The 17,631-nt window shown below is 43.7% G+C and overlaps 2 protein-coding genes across 3 annotated transcripts in view; one reads left to right on the plus strand and one right to left on the minus strand.

Annotated features, from left to right (window-relative positions):
• Nucleotides 1–17,631, plus strand: part of LOC110983391 (uncharacterized) — a 102,635-nt gene that overhangs the window by 57,125 nt on the left and 27,879 nt on the right. The gene's annotated exons all lie outside the window — the stretch shown is intronic.
• On the minus strand, nt 11,982–15,173 carry LOC147797004 (metabotropic glutamate receptor-like). Its single transcript, XM_087144968.1, has 2 exons — nt 13,168–15,173; nt 11,982–12,508 (listed from the first exon to the last, which is right to left on the minus strand). Exons 1-2 carry the CDS (start codon nt 15,154–15,156, stop codon nt 12,005–12,007), a joined length of 2,493 nt encoding a protein of 830 aa, XP_087001094.1. The 5' UTR covers nt 15,157–15,173; the 3' UTR covers nt 11,982–12,004.

A 17,631-nucleotide genomic window follows, 5' to 3' on the forward strand; every position in this document is an offset into this window, starting at 1 on the left:
ATCCTCGGAAGGGTGCATACTGGGGTTACGACGCTTGCATTTAGGGTATTAGGCTCGAAGCTAATTTTTTCCTACCAAACAACTTCAAGAAATAGAAAATATCAATGTCATTTAAAGTCATGACATGCGTTTTATATACATGTAAATAAATCAAATGATAAATTTAGTAAACGCCTTCATGACACACTTGTTTAACAAGAAACTTAAGGACAGAAAACGACATACAATGCATGACGCAGAAAGGCCGTTGTATTATCATTTAGAAACTGTATCCCGTATAAAATTGTCAGTATTATTGCCATGGTAACAGTGCTCAAATTTAGAAGGGGAGGTGTTGTAAGAGCAGGATTTTATTGCCCGCTGGCGTGGGTAAACGCGCTAACTAAAATGATTATTCCGTTAAGGCTGTTCGTATAACCATGGATGAAGGACACAGGAGTTTGAACTGCCTGTGTCACTGTGTGGCCAATTACCGATTTCTGGCGTATACGGTCTGTCCATATAGCCAGTGCGCATTTAAGCGCTCGCTACGCACCATCCGTTTCTCGCCCATGAGGCCCCTTTGTACCGTTTGATTATTGCTGCAATTTCGTCGCTCGTGATCTGCATCCTTAAAACTTTGTTTGTACTGAAGTATGGGAAACTGAATATTCCTATCTTTGTTGGTGCCTGGTATAATCCCACATCAAATTTAGTGCTTGCGCAGTTGCCTGTGTTAGGCTGATGCCTTAAGTATTCTTGTGCAGTTATAGCCCTTCTCTAACGCCTTTTTTCAGGAGTTATTTGGGATTAAAGAACCAAGTTGCACATTTTTGTGTATTATTTGAATCATTGTTATTCCGGCATCTCTAAAGAAGTATATTTTGTTTGATCTCATGATCTCTCGTGATGAAATAGCGCATTTTATTTGTTATTTGTTATGAGCTTTGCTCTCCAGTGGTGGTCACATGTTGTTGGCCAGTCTTAGCTAAATTCGCACCAAGTCTTGCTTTGATTGGCCCCACTTGTCCAGAGAACTAAGGTAAGGTAATAACGGACATTTTTGGAATGATTTCTGTTATTTGTCTGACTGGGAGGCGGCGATCACCGAACTCTTTCAAATGCCAATTTGTAACTCCTTTTGTGCCCTTCCTAAATGGTTGAACGTCTCAGAAAGACTTTCCCTGATCCTGAAAAATACAACATACGGACAATTTGACATTTCTCACCCAGTGAGTATTTGCACCATCAAGAGTGAACATCACCAAAATATGAACAGTTAGTGCATTTTTGTTGGTGTGTGTGAAATTGCGATAACCTTTGTCATGAACAAATCAGGAATTCAAATCTCGATTTTACGAGCGCAGAGAAAAAGCTGTATTAAGGATGTAGTGGTGCTCCTTTTTGTATTAAAATGCTGGAATCGAGATTACCTAAGAAAATTAAAACACGCAGCAATACGATGCTGAAATTCGTATACAGTATTATGATGAAAGCAAAGCATTTTGGCTTCTTCACGAGTCCCGACGCTACGTTTCCATTCATGCCCAAAGGCTCTCGTTCTGGAATTCGTCGGCCGTTTCGATGATTAATTTAAGCCCAGTACGTTTTATAGGGCAGTATTGCCGTGAATAAATTCAATCAGGAACGCGCTAGGTGGAGAATTTGCAAGCCAAGACATATCTCAAGATATGTGTAACCATTTGCTCTGATCACATGGAAAAGTCCAAAAGTCAGGAGCAATTCAGTACACTGTCAACAATTTTAATTTAAAGATTTTTGTCAATAAAGATATGACCACGCTTTACCCCTATTTCGAATATTTTCGACTGTTACCTTTTTTTCTTTAATATGCAAAATAGTAACATGCATTTGCTTACCTTCCGTCGCAGTAACCGTGATACCATACAGGTATCAAACAGCACTAGCACAATGCCAGTGCCAAAGATCAAGTTCTCTCTTAGTCATTCAACGCTTATTCGACAGCGACATGACACATAGGGCCCAAGCGTAGTTTCTTTGGTGCGAGACAAGCCGACTTATAAACTGACCTGTCTGCTCGTAAAACACGAGACAGAAAAATGCAAGGTGGTGCAAGCTCCCTTGGAATTCATTAAACAGTAACTAAAGGTGCAACCCTGGCCCTGGACAATGCAGAAGCTGAGCCTTCGTCCACAATTTTTATATTATCACTTAAAATAACGAAAGAGGTTGTTTTACTCCTACTTATTCTCAGATGTGGAACATGCATAGCCTATGCATGTAAACACGCAGTGTATCAGTATCGCTACATACGATATTCACACAAGCTTAGCAAAAATCGTCTTCTGACCATTGATAACAGTCAATCTCAAGCTGTCTGCTCTGCCCAGGGCGCAGCACAGGAGCAGTATCATATTTCGCCTTTCAGTGCTAGACTGTATGCATGTGTCTGCCATTTTGAATTTAACGTGAGGTACAAACATTTCATCTTGGGAACATGAGTTAAAATAACAGTGAAAAAAAGTTAAATACAAAGTCGTGCCATATTTTGTGTAAAATCTAGAAGTAACTTGTACCTAAATGTTGTAAGCAATATTAAAACAAATGAAAGTGAAATTTAGAACCCAAAAGAGACTGGCACCACCCAAATATCAGATCGCATTGCATATGACAGAGTCAGGGATCAAGATATAAAAATGACTTTTCCTGTGAATACGATACATTTCATTTGTCAATCGCCATCAGTACGGTGGCATTTTTTTACACTTCTGCTCAAGTAGACACTGAAACGATTCTTTAATTCGACTGAAATCAGGCATAAGTCTTAACTTGCACACCTCAAGAATATATCTGTTATAGTTAAAGCCAGTGTCTTACTCCACATCAGTGGAGAACACGGTATATCCACGTCAACGCGGGACATGAAAATTTCCAAATACATGAAACTCAGGAAACCTACGCCTAAGATAGTCAGCGCCCTTAATCAGAGTTCACCCCAGGGCCTTGTAAATGTCTTGTACAATTTACCCATAAACCTATACAAGTGATTTGTGTACGTGCATCATCCGTGTGAATACTCGCTATTATGCGCCCTTAGCATACTTCCTTGTTAAGACCCTCTTGTCTTTACGGACTTGAAGCTAAATGGACGCCATAAACCTCATTGCTGCCACCACTCTACTTTAAGCCCTACTTGTACCGCTGTGAAGATATACAGTATACATGCATACTGCTTCTTTTGGCATCGTATTTTTCATTTCGTTTTGGCCTTGGAGAGACAAAAGCGCTGAAAAGAAAAGGGTTCTACTCGTGGGAATATCGCTGCATTGAAAGACACGAGCATGTATGCGTTTACATGTTTTGAAATACATTTATACCGAACAGGAAGAGTAAGGCTCGTGCCTTTGATACTATTAATTCAATAAATGTGTTCGTACGACTGGCTGTGCTCGCATGTCACGCGTGTAAGTCTTGCAGGGTAAGATATAAAAACGCAAAGGCTGGTAAATTTCCAATGATGGTTACTTTCAGCATAAATAAATCAGTTCCCCAAGTCTCGCTGATAATAATATACCGGTACCAAATCGCTTGGGTAGGGTCCGGCTAAAGGTAATAAGAGCGGATGTTTGGGCCAATAGGGGCCACCCTTCCCCAAACGAGCAATTATTAACATAACGAGAGAGGTGACAATTTTGGTTTGTTTCATTTCCCTCCCTTCAGAAACGTCGTGTAAAGAGCCCCAAATGTAGCCTTTAATCCTTAATTATGAAAAACCATGAAAGGTTACAAGAAAAACATTCCACTTTTTTGCCCCCCCCCCGAAATGTGAATCTACCATCCCCCGAGAATTAAGTTCAGGATCTGTTCTTGCAGAGCTACCGCAGATTGAGACAAGTTGTGACCATGTTTCCGCCTAAAATAAAATTGGGGACCTATCCCAGCAACAAATCATAAAGACAAATCTAGTTGGTGAAAACAGACGATCAAGAACATTTAACAGCAATGTGTTTCATAATCCAAATCAGTTATTTCATATGCTTTTCATTGTCTTCATAGGTTCATCGTGTAGTGAACTTGTAATGAGGTCTTTAGAATATTCGCCGAGATCACAAACACAACAGAAGATGAATGCCACGCCAAAGTCGTGTAAAGCGCATTACGTACAAGCTAACTTGATCTCGGGTATATCGCCGGCTTTCGCCAACTCTAGTATTCAGGGCAAATAGCAAATATCAGACACATTTGAAGTAAAGCTGAGAGAATTTTGGAGGCAAATCCCTTTCGCGGTGAGATAGTTTAACTTGAAGGTAGGCCCATTTCGCTCTTCTGTAAAGAGCTTCTGCATTTTAATGTGACGCATAGGCCATTTATCTTGTTTATGCGGTTCTGTGAGGAGTCGGTGTCAGTAACTATCATAACGATGGCGGCAACTCTGCTTCGACCGTAATTCTCTATTATGATTTGTAGTTTGTTAGAACAATAACATTACCTTGCTCACTCCCCCGGTGAAATTAAGACTGATGAAATTCCACGTGGTGCACGCTGTTTCCTGTTATGTTATTGTTGAAACCAAAGGCTTGCGTCATAATTAAGGCATCGTAATGTTGTGTTCTGAAAGCGTTCGCTATTTGTTTTCTGTCCTGGGTATGACGTTTGTCCTGGGTTTGACGTTAAAAGGCAACCGGTAGTGAGGCCTCTATTTGGGAAGGAGATGTTTTGGGGAAAGTGGAGTTACCCCTTAATTACCACTGCTCCCAGTTCCCCTTTGACCCAGAGGGGTAATATTTGTCTAGGGTGTCAGCTATGGCTCAATAGTGAAGTCAGTAACCGGCGAACTGAGCAGAGGAAACTGTGGGGCAGTTCAACGGTCAGGAAGGCGGTTTCTGTAAGCGTTGTGGAACTCCGAGAGCACGGCACCTGCCCCAAGGTGTCCTGGTCATCCACTGCGCCTTATCACACCCCAGCTGTCGGAGCTCCTGCACTGCCGTTGGATCCTGGTGTGACACTGGACGAGACAGTGAGGTCGACGCTGCGCAACTCTTCCTCAATATCTGGTTCGTAAGTGACTTCTCACAAAGGCGGACGCGCCACGATTTGCAGGCTCTCATAGGACAATCGCTGAAGTTGCGCGTTAAGTTCCGGTTCTATGGTTCCATGTAAACGGCGATCAATGCATGTAACCCTATGTGCAGTGCACGTGTGCAGGGGGCGTGGTTTAAACAGAAGTGACCTCACATTTATGAACCGGATAATCCAAGTCACGCGCAAGTCACCTTCATCACGTTATTCTTCACCTTAAATCCTCTTGCGATGGGCGAGTAGCGAAGCAGCAGGTGTGGTTCCCTGGAGGCTGTAGCTGCGGACCTGCACACAGGCGGCTCAAGCCTAACGATTTTCTCCTCGTTGTACTGAGGCAGCAACAGGACCTAGTGTCAGCTTGAGAGTCCAAGCAGCCCTCTTTAGGACAGCACTGCTTGCCCCTGCAGCATGGGGAGGGGCTAGAAAAGTTGCCCTAAACATTGCCTGCCTCCCCCTTTCCTGGCCAGCATACAGCGACTGGCGGGAATCCCACCCAAGGGGTCGCCACAAACGAAAGAAATTCAAAATGGCCCTCTTGACTGTTAGCGCGTGGAATGTGTGCACACTCCTTGACACTGCCAAAACAGACAGACCTCATAGGGGAATTGCGCTTGTCTGTCGTGAACTTGCCAGGTACGGCATTGATATTGCAGCGAAACCAGGATTTGCAGTGAAGGACAAAAGTGGCGCTGGTAACACCATCTTCTGGTGCGGACGTCCTGTAGGAGAGAGCAGAGAAGCAGGCGTCGGGTTTGCTGTGAAGAATGACCTGGTCATGAAGCTCACGTCTCTACCTCAGGGAGTCAACGACCGAATTATGACACTGAAACTGTTGATTGCTGGAGGCACATCAGCTACCTTCACCAGCGCTTATGCACCAACTTTGATCAATGCAGATGATACCAAAGCTAAATTCTATGAAGATCTCCGTGCCACCGTTAGTGCCACGCCAAAGAACGAGAAGCTCCTCTTCCTAGGAGACTTTAATGCGCGTGTGGGCACTGACCATGAGACTTGGGCTCCTGTTTTAGGGAAGCATGGCAGTGGCAAGTGCAACAGCAATGTTGTACTTTTGCTGCAGTTTTGTTTTGAAAATCAGCTGCTTATCACGAACACAGTATATGGACTACCTACTAGAGGCAAGACATCTTGGATGCATTTCCGCTCACGCCAATGGCATCTTATTGATTACGTCAACACCACACTTCAATCCACACAGGACGTAAAGGTGACCAAAGCTTAAGATGTGTGTCAAAGTAAAGGCCCCAAGGCAAGAAGACCCTGAAACGCCCCAACACATACAAGCTGAAGAGTGGTGACACAGGTCAATTCCTGGCAAGAGAAGTGGAGGTGCACACCAAGGAAATCCACATCTCTGATGACGTTGAGGAAAGCTGGTCATCCTTTCGTCGAATCGTCTGTACCACTTCTTTGGAGACCATCGGCTGTCGACAGAAGAGGCATCAAGATTGGTTGGACGAAAATGACGCACAGATTTCGCACAGAAAAGCACCGTTTGCACAAGTTACACCTCAGCTTCAACACATGCTCCTATAAAGAAGCCCTCGCTTGCATCAGACACACTATTCAAAGGAAGCTCCGTGAGATGCAGAACAAGTGGCTGCAAGAGAAAGCAAAGGAGATCCAGCTGTATGCAGACACTCACAGGATGAAAGAGTTCTACAGTGCTGTGAAAGAGGTCTACGGTCCTAAATCATGCGGCTCATCTCCTGTCATCAACCGTCCTCACAAACAAGAGGAGTATTCTTAACAGATGGGCGAAGCACTTGGAGGCAGTCCTCAACCGACCATCTAAGGTCAACAAGGAGGCAATCGGTTGTCAACATCAGGTGCCAACCAATCAAGCGCTGGACGCACAACTCTCAATGCATGAGATGGAGAAGGTCATTGGTCAGCTCTCTAGTGGCAAGGCTCCTTTAGCAGATAGAATACCGCCCGAAATTCTCAAGTGCATAGGTCTACTGGCAAAGCAGAAACTGTTGCAGCTTTTTCAGACCACGTAGCTGCAAGTTCCCTACCCCAAGACTTCAAGGATGCGTCTGTTATCCATCTGTACAAGAAGAGAGGCAACCGCCACATTTTGGACAACCACCGTGGCATCTCTCTGCTCTGCATTGCTCGTAATGTTTTTGCCAACCGCCTTATTTGCTATCTTGAAGAAGACCTCCTTTCAGTGTCACAGTGTGGCTTCTGTAAAGACAGAGGAACAGTCGACATGATATTCGTCGCAAGCTAACTCCAAGAAAAGTGCCAGGAACATAATATTAAGCTCTACTACACTTTTGTCGACTTGACTAAGGCCTTTCACGCGGCGAGCAGAGAAGGCCTGAGTGAAGACAACTTCACTCACAAGATTAGACAGTTCCATGATGGACTGCAAGCTCAGGTTTGCGACGGCAATGAGATATCTACCCCTTTCTCTGTAGGCAACAGAGTCAAACAAGGCTGTGTGCTTGCACCCACCTTTAATTTTTTTTTAGCCTTATGCAAAAAAAAATATATACATCTTGAAGGCGGGGATGGAGTTAGCTGCCTCGGCCGACCGTGACCTGGACAAGGAGGAGACAGCGATAAATGACAGCGATGGTCTGGTGGTCTGAGTGGACTGAAAGAAAAAAAAAACATCTTGAAGACGGGGATGGAGTTAGCTGCCTCGGCCGACCGTGACCTGGACAAGGAGGTGACAGTGATAAATGACAGCGATGGTCTGGTGGTCTGAGTGGACTGAAAACCATCATTGGTGTGATAATCTTATGCTGTGCTACAGCTGCCTTTTTAAAAATTAACTCCCCTTAAGCCACTTCTTCAAGTCAGAGTTTGCGGCAAATGACAATTTAGTTCAACTAGTAAGCAGGATTAGCAACGTAGGACTGTTATCCTGCACTCTTTCAAACTCATACATTCATAATAAGTTACAGGACAGGATTCCGTCGTTTGATTTCAGTTTTATTCAGTCTCAATACAAGCACAGGGTTTGACATTGAAGTGGGTTTTGATAGTGCGTCGATAGATCGGTCTCTCCCTCTCAAGCCTTCCCTTTAGAGTTGGACTGGTAGCTGCATTGACAAGGGAATGTGAACACGAAAATGGTGAATTACAGGAATTTAGTACCTTGCAATAATGTATTATATGAACTTTAACCTTCATTGATACAGGTACATAAACCTGAGACAAGCCAAGCATTAAATTAATTTCGGGTCGAAGAGATCAGTCTGGTTTGAAGCTCTTTAACTGAAAAAATAACTCCCAAACTAATTCATTTTAAGCCCTATATAAACCACTTTATATGCCCCATGATAATAGGAGTGTTTTTGCTTAACTCACCCCAGATTATGTTTTTGAACCCTGAAAAACCTGTTATTTTCTGCAGTTCTCTGGCATATGTGATTGCGAGCGATAGGATGGGCTTGCTGAAGCGTCGCGTAGGGCTGCATCGCGCACACAAACCATGCCCTCAGCCGTACATGAAGTGCATTCCTACCACATGAAAATGTGCGGTCGCAACACAACATTTGTCGAAAAATTTGTAACACCAGTACGCTTTTTTGTTTTATTGAAATTTTGATTTTGTTCCAGTATAAAATCTTTAATCGGCCCTTGTGGTGATTCCGCAAGTCATGCACAACAATCCCACCGTCATTAAGACAAAGTCCAAAATTGATTTGACGATACGCGACGTTAGAGGAACTTTATTGACACCTGTGCCAATGGGGCTGCTGCGTTGATAAACGATTTTATTTTCTTCAGTCCATAGCCATTTGTGACCAGTCGGCTTCCCTTCATACCACCTCACCCAACAAGTACGGTCCTGGCAAATAACGTCCTTTCCCCCTAACTATCCAACGTGTCGTAACGCCTCACTTGCTTGATTTCCCAGTGCCATATCTTCCTTTCTAGCGCCCTCTTGTGGCCAATGTGACTTTTGTTAAATTTTTTTTGTAGCTTGTAGCGACCCCTCTACAATGACAGGTGCATGAAATATGCATATAAATGAACTGGTTCGCGCCCACCTGCTGCACATTGTTATAGATAACAGAGGCCGCATTCTCACATTGCGCAATGGGAAGTTCTCTGAGAGGCAGATCGTTACTGTCGGTTGATTTTCAAATCCTCCTTGCTTGCAGCAACACGCATATTTGGAGTATCTGCCGATTCTAACTCCTAATAATGATTTGCATTTTCTTTCGGCAACTTGTACCTTGAATTGAACCCACTGTTGCCGGGAGGCCTTCGAGCCAATATATTGCTGGGCAGGAACGCAGACGATCCTTGGGTAGCAGATATATTTTGATTTAATTCCTCTTTAGTTTAATGAGTACTTTTATGCCATTAGAGTGAACATTTGAGTGTGAGGTAAATCTTTACTTCGCCACCATTTATTTTGAACATATTTGTAAGCCCCAGTAGGATTTTATGTCATTTCAGATCTGGCGTGGTGATGGAGTTCAGTTCATTCCTTTTGAAAATCGGTCATTTATAGATTATTTTACCCCTTTAATTACAAGTGCATTTACTTGTCACTTTTATAGCTTCATTCACTCGTTCATTACAAATTCATTTATAGATTTGGTTATTTGTTAATTGATTTGATCATTTATCAGTAAACAACTTAATGTCTTAACCATTTTGTTACTTTAATTTGTTCCTCTTTCAAACCATATTTGGAACTGTACGTTTAGAACTTTTCTCTTGTGTATAGTTCAGACAGTTATGAATCAGATGTATTTCATTTTGAACATCCACTTATATAGAACTATATAACTTTAATTTAACAAACACTTACGAACATAACTCAGTTTCTCACCCGACTCCTAGTTAAAGTGGTAACCGTTCGGTTGTGCGGCGAGTGGCTTTGGTTAGTTAAAATTTGGCCTGTGCCCTTTCCCCCTCGCCCGGTTACACATTTACTTCATCACAAATCTTGAATCCTATCCCGTAGCGCATTCTGACCTGTATCCACCGCCGCTTGTCCTTCTTGCCCCTGGCGTGGACTCTGAAATGGATAAATCGGTAGCAAAATCTGTGCCAGACGCTGGGGGGGGGGACATGGATGGCTTTATGTAAAAATCTTTCCTGGCCCTGAAAATCCCAAAACGGATGGGGGGGGGGTGGGGGTTGGACACCTCAGGACACTAGAGGGCGCTAATGTGCATACACCTTATAGTTAGTTAATGCCTTCGCTCGTCGCCCAGCGCCCTGTTAAGGGGCTGGTGGCTTTGCACTGTGATTGGCTACATTGTGCACGACTTGTGATCGCGAGGTTATCATTTCTTGTGAGCAAGCGTTATTCGACGTTTTTGGTTCACCAATGGCAGTAGCTTTGGGGGGGGGTGTGAAAATACTGATGCCTAAACTCAAGAGTTGTGTTCCCATATAATTAGAGCAAAAAATAAGTTACGAAAAAATCCTGCAGCAGCTTTTTCAGGGAAAAAACACAAGCTAAGTGTCGCTGTATGATAAAAACATGGCCTTGGCCAATCATAGCGTGGTAATTTATATTCTCACGAAGTATCACTAATCCTGTGTCTTTTTTTCAATGTATTTCAAATCATTGGTTATCTTGATCAATTTGGGATGAACGAATAAAGTATAGTGAGAATATTTTCAGCATTGAGGCAGAAAACATATTGAATTGATAACCGCCGCTTAGGTAATGCATTCAGCGAGCTCGCACGACTGGCGGAAATTTACCCACAATACTGTAGGCGTCGTTGGCTGTGACCCGTCTTTACTAAATTCTGTGCAAGGCCATTGACCCTTCTCGGCGCCATGTTCGGGCGCTGGCCGACAAGTAAAGCAAATTGGTTCACCCAACAAGGGAGGTCTTTAATCCTCTTAGTTCTTTCGCGTATGGTGTGGGCTCTCCAATTCATTTCAAATTACTCAAGAAAGTCATTCATGGTTTATCCACCTGGAGCAGAGGCACCCTTTGCTGGTTGAAAAGAGCCATGTTGGTCAGGAGTGTTTATTTTGCTTTGCAACCGTATCGCGGGCATTTCATAGTTGTTTATGAACCAGCGAAGTTCCGTTCCGTATACCAGGCACGAAATGAGACCGAGGGGTAACCCCAACAAGTCCAATCCCTATACACACTCAAGCCTATCGACACTTAACACACCCCTAGCTGTCTGAAAAGAATTCCTGAGATACCAGTATAACAATGACCAATACAAAGGCGGGGGGGTCCTCCCTGTACCATAGTTTGCTTAATATGTAGTTCCGACCAAAGGAGCTGCCATTGCTTAGAAAATTGCACCCTCTCTTGGTTCACCTCGATGCTCATTGTGGCTTGGGGGTCTACTTAGTAGCAGCATCCGCGTGTAGGACCGTTTTCCGCGTTGTGACTCAACCAAGCACGAGTCGTTAATACGTCAACCGTGGAAATGAAAAAAAAATCCTAAACAAATGTACACGTCCTTCGTAGGACAAAATGGGAAAATTATGCGTGTTTACAAGTCATCCGGTGATACGTGGTGAAGCTTTGAAAGTGAAAGCGAGAGGGTGCAACATTAACGTACGAACTTTTGAATGAGTGCATCATTGGCTAAAATGCAAGGAAAAGTAGCAAGCTGTGAGAAAATGTTCTATATTAGAGAGTCCTGAGAGCAATTTGGGTAATTGAAAAAAAAGTTGCACCGAACCTCTTGCCCGGACCTGCGGCTTCCAATTCTGAGCAATTGGGATGCAATCAGGTCCTACATTTTTAAAGGGGTGGTCTGCTTTGGGTACGAATTTCTCAAAACTTCATTTGTCAACCCAATAAAATTGAAAGGAAAATGAAAAAGGACATGTCAAACATCATTTTGCTGTCTAGCTTGGACACCTGTGAGAGTTGTGAGTATTTCTAAAATAATTGTGAAATTAAAGGATTTATCATTGGTGTCCATGGGAATTTACTTACAAGGGTGCACCCTGATGAAATGTACTCATTTGATTAGGTGCCTTAGTTAACTGTTGGTAGGGTACTAGTTGGCTGTATGCCAGACCGAGCTGCTGATGTTGCTGACCCAGTGTCAGCTGGAGCGACTGCAGAGCTCCTCCACTCGCAAAGTTGGACGTCCACCTGGAAGCGAATGGCGTATAGTTTGGGCAGGTAGACGCAGAGCAGGGTCAAAACGGCATTGAGCAGTATGGCCACGCACAGTGTCGCAACCTTCTGCAGAACGGTAGTGGCCGTGATGTAGACGGGGACGGCCGCCATGCCGAAGACCAGCGTAGAGTACACGCTGATAGCGATGAACTTGGACTCGTTGTAGTTGCTGGGCACCCTGCGAGCCTTGAAAGCGTAGTAACAGCAGGCCAAGACCAAGAGGAGATTGAACAGGGCGGACACCAACGAGCCAAAGCCAAACGCGCAGTAAGCCTCGATGTACCCGGTCGGAGGACTAAAATACAACTTGGCCGGTGCTGTTGGACTAATTAATGTCCCGGCAGTGCAAATCACGACCTGGAAAAATTGATGAATAAGACTTAATTGAAATCACATTTTAAACGTTGGGATGTCATTTCATTTATAACAAAAAACTCAAGTTACACTTTTGTCACGAGCTGAGTAAGTTTTATAATCCGCCTAGAGCAGAAACACCCCCTCATTGGTTGAAAAGAGCAATGATGGTCGAGAGTGTTCATCTTGTTGGTAGCGAGGCGACCGTAACGTATGCACTTCATAGTCGTTCGTGAACCAGCGCAGTTCAGTCCCGACCATGGAGCCTCCGTTGCAAAGAAAATTTCACCAACTCCAGCTCCAGGCTCATAATGTGAGCTTTTATTTCGTCGATTTATTTTGACATTAAATTTTCACAAACTGAAGTTTTGGGCCGGGCTTTTTGCACTGTTATGTTCGTTATGTTTTTAAGAAATGGATGGCTTGTCTCCAGCAAAATGATTCGCTAATGCTTATTGACGTATAAATGAATACACGTATCACGCAAAAACGCAACTGTAAGTTTTTTTAACAACAATTTCGATTTTAAAATTTAAATTTGCAAACTAGGGGTTAATTATATATGGAACGTTTTCTAATTTTTAAAACCTGCCTTGTTCGTTAATCTCTTTTTAATTTGCTTGGTGTGGTTCTGGCCCAATTTGTAGAAAAGTCATGCTTACCATAAACAGAGACACAGAAATCGCCAACATTAGCTGAGGTCGAGGACCGATAAAGCGAGGACGCTTGTTGGACTTCTTCCCGGCGTCGAAGATCCTATAGATGCGGTTGACTTTCAGCAGAGCTGGGGCATACGTCAGAGTGAAGCACAAGGTGGTGATGATCTCAGACACACGGCATGACGCGTCAGTCACCTGAGCGAGCAGTGGAAAGGGAGCGAGGAAGGCCAGCGTGAGCCCCAAGATGTTGATGCTGCTCAGTTCACGACTGGCAGCTTTGATCAACACGTGTCCTTGGTAGTAGTAGATTCCGAACGCTGTCAGAAGGGACAGGACTAGTCCAAAGGCGGACAGGATCAGGATGGCAACAACCGTGGGCTCGCTCCAGCTGGGCGGGGTCGGTACAATGGGTTGACAAACTTTGAAATTCTTGTCTGGCCACTCGTCCATGGGACATGGCCTGCACTTGTTGTCAATGACAATGGCTTCATCTGGACATCGTTGACAACCAAAGCAGCATTTTTGCTCCAGAGGCACCTCTATGAAACTGCTTTGACAGTCCTCCCGACAAACTGACACCGGTTTGCCTCTTGTCTCAGGCCACCTCACAGCGCTCACATTCAGTTCAAGTGGATTTGCGGCGGAGGCGCTCCATCGCCCGACTTCAACGGCTCTGACCGTGCCGTCAACAATCTGAAAGTTCAGTATTTTGTAATTCCCACTTGGATCGCCGTTGCTGTCAAAACTGTAGTTCCCGGCCAGCCCTTTGAATCGTACATTACGTAAGTACTGCAGCAAATCTTGTCTAATAATTTTTTTAATTGACAAATTACAGTTAGTACTATGGTTACAGCGATCGTGAAACATGTTATGGAGAGCATGTGAGAAGGCGTAGACAGCATCGACCACGAAATTGTCATTTGTATCAGTGCGGATTGGGCACTCGTTTAGGTTGGAGCAATTGTGTTCCGCCTTCCACTCAACTAACCATGGGGTGCTAGATTCTACAATTTGTATAAATCGGTCGTAATCGAATCCAGCAATGCGCGTATAACGTAGTTGGACAAAGAGGCTACCTTGTAAAAGGGAAACCTTAACACCTTGTCTCTTTAGTGAATTAGGCAATGCCCAGGCGTCACTGCCGACAAAGGTCAACTGAGACAGGAGTCCAGCGTCGAACATTGTCGTCAAGATTTCACTTGCTGTTTGGCTATCCATAAACATAACAACGACTTTCGCTTTGGGGAAGCTCGAAAGCCTACCAACAGCGTCGAGGAGCTCAGTGGCTTTTGCTTGGTAGCGTACCGCAGTGGAAAACGCCACGCATATGCCATACTTTTCGGCGAGGTCCAGCAAGCTTTGGGCTCCGTGAATTCCGTAGGTGTTCAGCTGAAAATACAGGCCAATGTATTTCCATTCAAAACGCAAAAGTATGTCGGCGATGGCCGAGGCCTGGAGGCTGTCCGGGGGAACAGTGCGAAGGAAATACGGAAACCTGCGCTTGTCGCTCAGCTCATTGCTCGTTGCGAACGGGGAGATAACGGGGATGCTGTACAAGCTAGCTGCTTGAGCTGTCGGAATGGTGGTTGCGCTCGTTTGGGTACCTATGATGCACAGTAGATTGCCGTTGTCTGGCGGGCTGATCTTTGGGAACTGGACGTCCTCCTGGGGTCTCTCCGACGTGCTAGCCAGACTGAATGCGGTCCACAGCGACAGAGTCTCTGAGTAACAGTTGTCGCGAATGTCGTAGCCGATGGTGACATTTGGCAAGAGATCCTCCCGGTCATTGATCTGCTCGATGGCAAACATCACAATGGCGCTCAATTCCATCCCCCAGCTGTACAGTCCTGCACTGCACGGTGCTCCGGAGGACCAGCGGTGAATCGGAAAGCTAGCCCCAAGGATAACATCCCCTGGTCTGGTCACGCTGGCGTGCGCTGCGTTTGGGATGATGCCTGCAAACGCTAGCTTCGCAGCTGCCACAAGTAACATCAGCACCACATACAAAGCCATGCTCAATCTCGTATTTTCTTCTCCGAAACAACAACCTGGAAAAGCTGCCCGTAAATACTGCCATCAAATCGATACGCCTGTATCTTATTTATTTGCAATCGTTCCTTTTGCTTCAGAAAATTGCATCTTGGTATACCGCGCGTTCCGACAGTCCCGACTGGTTTTATCAGATGAAACTACAAAGCGTCTTGCCGGCCTCACACAGTAACAGAAGATCGTGCGCAACTAAGAATGAGCAGGTCACATCTTCGTCAAAGTGTCGTCTCATTCATTCTGATGTTATTCTTGTATGGAATAATCTGTTTAACTGTGATATTCGTATGAAGATTTCTGTGCACTGGGAAGACTAATCTCAAGTCTTTTTTACTTATGAATCGTGATGAAATATATTTAATGAATAATAATAATGAATGATAATCTCAACCACAGTCACAGTGAATGGAACACGTGTGGGATGCATTTAATACCAAATTGCATGTCAGTTAATTTAATTAGTGTTTAATTTTCAATTTTTGATTTCAGTTTTTAATTAATTTTTGCCGTGGTGCTTTTTGTAAAAGCCACTTCACATTCTATATTACTGTCTCAGACGAATACCAATTCGACAAAAATGCTGTTAAGTCACGCCCGTGTGTCCAATTACGATGGCGTCCGTGCGTGACCACGGCAACGAAAGAAATTGACTGGTCTTGCTCGCTATAGTTAAAAGGTTTACTATGATAGAACTCCGACTCTCACACTGATAGTTTCTGTCCTTGGGTGGAAAGGATGTCTGCTGATTTCTTTCTTCCTTGTGAGGAGGAACTGAGCAAGAAAGTGGAGTACGGTAAAGTTTGAATGTCACGATTTTTAAAACTTTTCATGAGACAAAAGCAAAAATCTGGGAAAGTTGTGGGGAAAGACCCATAAGCAAATGGGCCTGGCCAATTTGTGCGGAAGCCCACACAATAATCTGACTTTATCACTAATAAACCCCATAGCAGTGAAAGCGACGCACTGCAGGCTGAAAAGGAGGTGGTTAGTATTTCATATTTGAAAATCCCACACTCGTGAAGTCCGCTGAGCGAACGCCTCTGGTTCCCTGATGATCATCTAATACTCATCTCTGCCTTAATGGTTTGCAGGAAGGCATATTGGGTATTACGCTCGAAACTAAATTTTGCCCAGCAACTTCGAGAAAAGAAAAAAAGCAATGCTCATATTGGCATGCATTTTATAGACAAGTCAAATTATAAACTGAAATTAGCGCCTACATGACACACTTTTCGTAACAAGTAGCTTAAGGATAGAAAAAGGCGTACAATGTATGAAGGAGAAAGGTCGTTGTGTTACTTAGCAACAGCAACCCGTATACCACCGAACGCATGTACAATTCATTCATTTTATTAATTCATATTTGGTTTACAGAGATAATATTTGCAATGATCGCCAGACATTACATAAATATAAACATTAAAAAAATAGATAGATGTAGATAAAATTTGAGTAATTAGAGTGGAAATAAAATGAGAGGAACAAGAACATCTGAACAACTAAAAACCACAACTACTGAGAATTAATTAATTAATCTGATCATAGAGGGGAAAGGAGATTGTTTATATCTTTGAGTATTGATTCTGGGCATGGTAAGGTGGTTGGAGTTCCCGAGATTTCGTTTGGTGAAAGAGAGTCTTGGGCTGGGAAACCTCTTGTATTTTTCGGTGGTGAGCAAGTTTTTGGCAAATTGAGTGGTGACGTCAACACGTCTGTCTGAAAGCGATTGGATGTTCAAGAAATTGAGAGCATTGTTATATATCAAGATATTTGGGTAAAGGATTATGCAAAGTGCACAGTTATGAATTCTTTCGATAGTATGATCTCGACTTAAAGTTTGCTAAGAATGTAAAGTCTACGTGAGTCATTTGTAATGAGTTGCTGAACCTGCTGGTCCCACTTAAGGTCACTTTGGATGGTCACTCCTAGAAGTTTAATGGAAGAAATGACCTCAAGTTGGACGTCATTAAATTGGAGATGCAGGGGAGGAGGTGGGTTGCAAAGGAATGAGATCTGCATAGCTTTGCATTTAGTCAATATTATTGCCATAGTGACGATTTCTATATATTGCCCGCTGGTATGGGTGTGTGCGCGAACAAAATGACCAGTCCAGACAATGTAGAAACTTGATTATTCCGGGGCAGGGCTGGCTATGGAAGGCTCTACAAGCATTATTTGTTCAACATCTTAGGAAGACTTGTTCTGTGATTTATATTTTCAAAATTACCACACACGGACAGACACTTCTCATGCAGATAAGTTTTCCACCATTAAGCGCGAAAATCACCAAAACCCGAAGAGTCAATGCATCTTTTTGTGTGTGTTTTAAGTGTGATAACCTTCGTCATCCAAATCAGGAATGGAAATCTAATTTTACGAGCAGAGAACTGGCTGTATTGAAGGATTCAGTGGTATTACATT

Source organism: Acanthaster planci, linkage group LG13 (genome assembly GCF_054643075.1).
Source record: "Acanthaster planci isolate LZ-2023a linkage group LG13, COTS_SCS, whole genome shotgun sequence".
Taxonomy (NCBI): Eukaryota; Metazoa; Echinodermata; class Asteroidea; order Valvatida; family Acanthasteridae; genus Acanthaster; species Acanthaster planci.